This window comes from Pagrus major, chromosome 21 (assembly GCF_040436345.1).
Source record: "Pagrus major chromosome 21, Pma_NU_1.0".
In the NCBI taxonomy this organism is placed as follows: domain Eukaryota; kingdom Metazoa; phylum Chordata; class Actinopteri; order Spariformes; family Sparidae; genus Pagrus; species Pagrus major.
This window is the reverse complement of record NC_133235.1, coordinates 14,378,346-14,386,744: the sequence shown is the minus strand read 5'-3', so window position 1 is coordinate 14,386,744 and position 8,399 is coordinate 14,378,346. Positions and strand designations below refer to the sequence as shown.

Sequence of the window (8,399 nt, the reverse complement as noted above, 5' to 3'; positions counted from 1 at the left end):
ATTGCATGTATTTGTAACATTTTCTTAATTAACATCAAGCTATGGAATGTTAATAGTGTTTAAAGTGCAGACGGAGAGATCAAATAAGACAAATTCTCTATAAAATGTGATTTAATAAAGCTATTAAAAGCCACATTTTGTTTCATTTCATGAACAGTTTTATTCTGCTTGGAAAGCTGAACACTGCGGCCCAACAGAAGGACCTCTGCGACCTCTGTATGCTCAAGTCTCCATCGGCTTCAGTTTCACTTTGTCACACAGATGTACTTGAAGCCTCATTTTAATGCAATGAATCTGCATTGCTTTAACAGAATGTTTCTATGCTAACATGCTAATGTGTGTATTCTATCCAAAGGTCTTTTTTACACCAAGTCTGTTTTTCGTCTGCGTTTTTTAAAAATCCATCATCCGACAAAAAACGTTACGCACAGTCAGTCCAATGATTTAATTATTCTACTTGCAAAAACTCACAATATGAGAAAAGAAAGAGTTGTCAAGCAGTGAAGATGATTTTGTGGTACTCACTTCCTAAGAACAGGGAAAGACAGTAGCCTACTAGGTCCAACCGGTCATTTCCAGGTGTATTTCAGGATGTCAGTGGTCCAGTTTGAGCTGCAGAGAGCTATACCAGAACCACACATTAAAAGAAGATCACCAATCACCACCATCTTGGCCTTTAGACCAAAACTGTCCACACAAGCCTTTTAAAAAACCCTTTAAAATTGGAAGAAACCTCACGAAGAGCCCTCTTACAAGATGGACAGACATTCAATAGATGTTATGTGTACAAAAAAGACCAACATAAAAATCACAGTATGGGCTCTCAGGATGATAGAGTTAAAGATTATAAACATAAATGAAGAACTTTCTTTCTTTCTTTCAGTTACTGTTCACACTCATCATGTATTTCCGTGAATTGGCTGTGGCGTTGCATAAAGCCATCGCCATTTCCTCTTTTCACACATTTACCACGATGACGCCTGTCGTGCTGCTCTTTGCTGTGTCTCTGCTGCAATCATGTGAAACACAAGGTAACACAGTATTTTATATATAATTCTGTTGTATGACTTTTCTAGAAGCAGTACTGTAGCACTGTTCAGACAATCAATATCTTAACACTTCACTGCTGATGTTTGACTGATGTTGGTGTATATGGTGTAAAATTTAAGTACTACACAGAGTGTCTCACATCACCACGAATGGATTTACATTAGAGTCAGTTGAAAGCCTGGTTTGTCTCATATGGATGCTAAAGAGTAGCTTGTTCATCTGTATGCGAAGCATGGCAAGAAGTCTGTATTTGAAAACCCGGATATGAGACCAGGCTGAATATTTAGGTCTTTAGCTGCAAAGTGCTTCATTATCCTCATCAGCTGGTTACAAACTTTTTCAGTCTGCTGTTGGCTGCTGAGCAGAAAACATACAAATGTTTTTAGAGCTTTTCTTGCTGAAAACAGCTGCATGAAACAAACAATGAGCTGACAGACACTTTACGTAGAGGTCCGTAGAGCTAAAGGGGGATAATTTTGTTTGGGTTTTTCACTATGATCGACAACTTTCACGTACAGGCAGTGAAGTCATACATTGTTAATGTAGACATGTTGATTACAGCTGCTTTAAACACAAAGATGATTTTGATGTCTGTTCTTCTTGCAGGTACCAGCTCTGGGACTCCTGAGTTTGTGCAGACAGGAAAGGATTTAATTCTGCATGTCAAGGAACGTTTTGCTCTGAAAAAAGGCGATGATTTTAGGTGGAAATTCAATGGCAATACAAATATTGTAAAATTAGGTGCTAATATCGAACCATTCATTTATGATGATTACGAGGGAAGAGTTGAATTTTCTATACAAAATTACACTTTATGCTTGAAGAATGTACAAAAGGCTGACAGTGGACGTTACACTGCAGTTGTGAGTGGGAACAAAGACGAAGTTAAAGCTGAATACAAGGTCACAGCTCTTGGTAAGTTTCTTAACGTTTTAAATGTTGCTCCACAGCTGCACACTGTTTCAAATCCCTCACACCTGTTTATTTTCCTTCCAGATCCAGTGTCTCCAGTTAAGCTGACAGTGAAGTCCAGCAGCTCAGACTCCTGTAACCTCACTGTGACCTGCAGCACAATCGACTCTCACATCAGCAGCACTTTTACATGTCACAACAAAACTTGCAGTGAGGAGGGAGGAGAGAGATCAGAGGGCACACCTTATCCTTCTTCTATGAACGTCTACCTGAAGCAAGGTGTCATCATCTGTAACCATAGCAACCAGGTCAGCCTGGAACGCGTCGAGCTGGAGATTAAACATCACTGTGAGCAACCTCCAGGTAAGATTAAAAGACACTATAGCAAACAAATAGTGATCGACAGCTTAAAGTTACTCATAACCATTCAAACATTTCGCCTGACAAAGTTCTCTGGAGGCAGATTGGTTCAGTTCAGCCACAATGAAGAGTCATGTAAAAACAAAGTTACTTATGTGTTATCCTAATGTGTAAACATTTTATTTGCTTCTATTAATTATATGCTCTCAATGCTCTCAACACTTACGGTATTGATCTTGGCACAGATGGGATGGTTTTCCAGTTAGCAACATTATTCCGTCTAAAGGAGCCTCACAAAAGACTTTTTAGTTATTTTTACAAAATACTCATAAGCTTTTCAAAGAGCGTCCAATAGTTTTCACATGCTGTTTTCCTCATGAATGCATTTAATAAAGCCAGCCAATCACACTCTCCCTCTGCTCAAACGGCTTGTTTCCACAGTTTTGTCGTGTCCATATAAGCATAGATTTTAAATAGAATAAGACCATGAACGCTGCCGCCCATTCAGTCCAATGAGAATTGTTTATCTGACACATGTACCCAAGAAGTTTTCTAGCCTTTGGTTTACTTCCTGGTAACGCGGCCAACTGAATATGCGCAGCAGTGTTTCTCCCGCTCAACCTATGAAGAGCCAGAGTCGCGCCTCTTCCAGTGGATCACCATTTGACTTTTTTTTGATAAACTTTGTCTGGTAGTGAATGAGACATAATTTTTATGATTCCGTTTGAATTCTGCCATGTACGATGTTTCTCAACTTAAAAGACAATTTTTCAACTCAAAAGTTGCAGTTTGTCACAAAACTAATGAAATATAAGACTGTGAATTATACTTAGTTATAAAGACCCAGCCAACAGTTGCGTTAGTGACGTCATCTTGTTGAACAGTCCCCAAAACCATAACTTAAATATTGTAGAGCTGCTCCTGTATATTCCCAGCAAACAAGTGACATCAGGGAGATGTTCGGATTGTCCAGGCCTACTTTTGTACGTCTCGTGGACGTTCAGAACAAGTTTGATATTTGAATGTCTGACTAGGACCCCTTTTGGACGTCTGTGGACATGCAACACAGGTTCAATATTTCACTCAACTCACTTCGAGGCATATTCGGGCCAAAAAGAATCGCAGGAAGAGTTTTGCAAACACATTGGAGATCACAGAAGTTCCCATGGATGGACTTCAGGTTGACTCACACACACAGAACCGTGTGGAAAAGAGGCATAAACAGCAGCATTTACATTGTGCAGGGGAAGTTTTGTAATTGTCATTGTCATGTGTCATTCATTATCACCCATATGTCACCAAATACTGTGGGAGTCAACACACCAATCTTACTGGTCAGAAAAAGATTTGCAGCTAATCCTTTTTGAAAGTCAAGATCTGAGATATTATTTCTGTGTCCTGGTGATCAAATTGGACGATGGCGGGGTTATTTCAGTAAATCCTGACAGTACTTTTAAGACCAGAGGGGTCAAGTTCAAGCTACATGGGGCTGAAAGAAGATGTCTGTGAAAATTGGCTCTTTAGAAATATTTGTAAAAATAAAACTGCAATCTTTATATAAGTCAACATTTCTGATCTAGTTCTTTGGTTTCTTCACAGAGTCTAATATATCCAATGAGGCTGGGATTGGCATTGGAGCAGCTGGCCTTGTGATTGTCCTTGGGATCATTTGCTCTGTCTTTCTTTGCAGATATTGTAAGTCCCAGCATGCTTTTCAGTACGGCGTATTTAGAATCTTCACAATAGTTGCAATTAGCTAAAAATCCTGTATTGCAGCAGGGCACACCCTTCACACCCACACACTTCACTGTATGATTAGACTACATACTGGCAATGTGAAGGCTGGAAAAAAATAGCATTTATGGAGATAAGACTGAAACGAGTCAATGAATAAAGGAAATGTAAAATTAGTATTTCTAATACCCTGATAACATCCCTGCTAATCTTGTCTTTGGAAAAATAACATTACTGTAAGTCTGGGTCAGTCAGAGACCCCCGGAGCTGTTCTGTGTCAGTACAGTTCAAAATATCGTCTTTGTTTATTAGGTTCACAATTTGTAGAAGAGAGAAGGGAAATGTTACCCATCAAATCAACTTCTTCATTATTTTTTATGGTTGACCTACAGATAAAAAAAAGAGCAACGGAAATACAATATATGAAGTTCCTCAGGTAAGCAGCAAGTTTTATTTATTTTATTTTATTTTCTTTTATTTCTTTTTTTTCTTTTACATAACTCTCTAAGCATTGCCAGTGAGGAACTGAGGAACAGAATTTCACATTTTGAGTAGATCAACGATGAGGCTCGATTTTCATAAATAGCTTATGAAGCTTTGAGGCTTTCTTTCTAAAAAGATTTGGAGCTTCCAGGAAACACAATGACATCTGGTGGCTTGTTAAATGTATTTCAGCCCTTACAGACTGGGGCTGAGGCACCATCACCACACCTTGCTATTAATAGTGTGCCTCATAGTCTCATCATTATATGTGTGCAATACAGTCCAAGAAACCTCATTAAATCTGTTTACTTTTCAGAAGTGCATCAGGAAATATAGATGTTATTGTGCAAATTGTTACAGTGAAAATAATAAAAGGCCCAGATAAAATATTTTTCCTGACATGAAACATTAATGTGCCTTATGGTGTAGTTTAGTCCGAGTGCCACTGTGGGCTCATGTTTTTACAGTTCAACGTTGATATTTATGTGACATTTCATACAAGTCACATGTGAGACTGAAATTCATTCAAACTCAGAATTGTATTATTTACAATATTATTAAAATAATAATAGAAACTCAGAAGAATTTATTTTTTCCATAACTGAGTAAACAAGCTGTTCTCAGAGGAAAATAAGGTCCCAGAACACTGTCTGAAGCCAGAAAGATGGCAGGGTCCGCCACATATAAACAAAGTAATATAGTATGAAATTGTGTTGTCCTTTAAGGTCAGTTTGTTTATTCAGTTTATTCAGTCATGAAAACAAAAAAGTGTGTTTATTTAGTTTGTTTAGATATAAAGATCAGTCAATGAAGATCTTTAGCTTCTGATTAAAATGTCTTCCCCAAAACCACTCAGTGCACCTTCAACTAAACCTTACTTTTATCAAATCATTACTCGATTTCACAGGGAATTGTTGCTTATGATTTTGTCTTTCTAATGTAGATCACTACATTTCTCAATTATTCTGCTCTCCTCTTATCCCACTAATGTGCCAACCAGTAGTTAAGCTTTTAAAATGGTCACACTGAATGAAGCACAGGTGACGTGTGAAGCTTCAGACAAGTGATCCAGTGTCATTAATTCAAATGCAAGCTCTGGCACGATGCATTGAAACAGAAGTGACACAAGCTTTGCAGCTTCATCTGCCCATCTCTGATAAATACGTGCTTTAAAATCTAAATCTCTGTTAGTTTAAGTGTAACAAAAAATCTAGCCTTCCTAATACATTGGCCAGCCACAACTATCACACTTCACTCTCATCTAAATGACATCCATCTCCTTGCTACGCCAACGGCTGCGCCCAGTCGGCTGCTGGCTGCACACTTACATGCAGATATCTCTTTGTGCTGCTTCCTTGTGTTCCAATGTATTGTTGTGATCTGAAGAATTTCTAGATGTACTGTGATCCATAAATTCAAACCTGCTGATTGAGTTATCTTTGAACCACAAGTTTGGATATATTCTATGTACAGCAAAGAAATAATGGCAGGCATTTAATTTTCCTAACAAGGTAATCTGGTTTATTTTTAGGACGTCCCTAAAACAGAAAGTCTGTATCAGGATCCTACAGACGAGGTCTCAGGTCTTTCTCCAACATCCACCTACTGCCTGGTGCAGTTTCAAACAAGACCTGAACAACCCCCCAGAAACACCCCTCAGCCAGAGACCGTGTATGCTCAGGTTAACAGAGCTGCTAAGACCAAATGCAGGTCCCCTCAGAACAAACACCCAGAGCTGAACAACATGGATGACAATGATGTACAGGACTAAATGTAAATGTTGGATGCTACACTGTATTCTGCCTCAGCCAGAGGTCTTCTAACATGCTGGCACACAGGGCACGCTGGAGCCTCTTGCGACCATGTCTGGTCGTAAAACACAATATGAAATATTTTCTTTTATTCCTCAAAGACTTATTTGTCCCGTAAACACCACAATTTTTTTTATTTTGGAATGGTTTCTAGACAGTGCTTGGAAAAAATGAAAAAAAAAAAAAAAAAAATCAGTGCCGGTACCCTCACACACTCACATGCTGGCTACTGACGAGGTAGCTTGGAAGTGCCTTCTTCTGGTCAGTTCTGCTCCACTGCTCTTTTCTAATCACACATACAGCTGGTCTCTGAAATAACTTAATGGATTTGTTACATGAAGCTTTTTATGCTTCCCTGGAAAAGCAGGACAAAGAGCACCAATTACTTATGTGATGATCTGCTGGGAGGGGTTTCAGTTTCTTCAGTGTGAATTTGCCCATCTCTGAGGAATACCGTAGGCCTATGTCAAAACACAATCACAAACAGCAGTGATGCTATCTCTGATAGATTATCAGTGTGTTTTCTTGCCTAATTCATTCTTGGAATGCAGAATAAAGAGTTGAGATGCCGAAACGATCACTGCAGATTGCAAGTCGGCCTTGGAGCTCTGCAGTGAAGGCAAGCAGGCAGCACTTCGGTGCGACTCATGCCGCCTTTGCCTCACTGCTGTGATATGGAGTGGGCAGAAAAGACGACTGGTGGCGTGTGAGAACTGCTGATATGCAAGAAAATTGTATGATAAAAAGTAAAATGTAGAAGTCAAAGTCAAGGACGTTGACAAGTAGTTGGCTCGACTTCCCTGCTATAAAATTTCCCGGCTCTTCTGCATTGTGGGGTCCATAGAGCGTGCGCACTAGACACTTAAACCAACTAACTTCTGGTTTAGTGCCTGGCTAACTTGAATAGAGATAAAAGGATTTAATCTTGCAGCTCTTTTAGACTTTCCAAATTTTATTGGACTGAATGGCTCAAATTTGGATTCAAATGTTGAGAGTTGGCTTCGAAGCTGGTCAGTACCTGCCCACAGCGCTGGTTCTACATGGTTTCAAGCTACACAGAAGGCAACATTATGGGAGAACATGAGGCTGCTTTCTGACAGTGTTGAGAAACTGCCTTAGTATTGAGATAAAACCAGACGAGTCAGATCACTGCAAGGTATACAAGATATGAACACAGCAGAGAAGTAATACAAATATTTTATTTGGAGACAGTAAAAATTAAGTGCAAAAATCCAGGTATGTTCTTGCTGTGAACTGAAAAGCATTTCATGTGTTTGAAGTTGTTGTGGCGCTTATAGAGAATATTCTATAAGGCCTCAGATAGTAGATAGTAAACAAAGATAGGTTTTTATTTATGATTTACTACTTATTGGTACTGCTTTAATTTTGAATGCAAATGTTAAAAATTTAAGAGCCACAAATCTAAAATGGCTACCATTGTCCAAGTTGGAAATGATCTTTGTGATGTGTGTATTTTTATGTTTTCAAATAAACTATTATTTTGGCTATCTGTTTTTTCTGTCTCCATGTGATTCTGTCTTACATTTAGTGTGTACGTACTGTACATGTAGTATATAAGTATGTGTCATAACCATGTTGTTGGTCAATTTGACCCATTTCTACTTTTGTGCTGTTTGAAATATTATTTCTCTTTTCAACCCTGAAATTCATTGTTGTTGTGAATCAGATCCAGATACTTTCAATTATGTAAATGGTTGCACAGGATCATGATAAAAATGTCTTATGGGTGAATATTGTTATGCTTTTATTGTGTTGACTGGTTTAATTTGGTGGAGTAAAAATGAGTTTTCCCACATTTTTTGTGGAGTTCATTAACAGATTTAGATGCTAAAAATTTAGCAAAAGACGGTCAGTCCAAGCTGATTTTCAACAGGGGTACTGCCATAGAGGGAGTGGTCATTAAGTGATAGAAAATGTTTAAAGATAGAGTAAAAATTACTTATAACTATTACCATAATTGAGGAAAACAGAAGCCTTGAGGGACAAGTGAAGACATTGTTTTTTCTGGTGATCCATTTTTTAAGTCTG

General features: G+C 38.4%; 1 protein-coding gene across 1 annotated transcript; it reads left to right on the top strand.

Moving 5' to 3' along the window:
- The first annotated feature begins 973 nt into the window (after window positions 1–973).
- On the top strand, window positions 974–7,858 carry LOC141017029 (SLAM family member 5-like). The gene is made up of 6 exons (XM_073491649.1): window positions 974–1,031; window positions 1,657–1,965; window positions 2,047–2,325; window positions 3,922–4,017; window positions 4,449–4,492; window positions 6,071–7,858. Exons 1-6 carry the CDS (start codon window positions 974–976, stop codon window positions 6,308–6,310), a joined length of 1,026 nt encoding a protein of 341 aa, XP_073347750.1. The 3' UTR covers window positions 6,311–7,858.
- The last annotated feature ends 541 nt before the right edge of the window (window positions 7,859–8,399 follow it).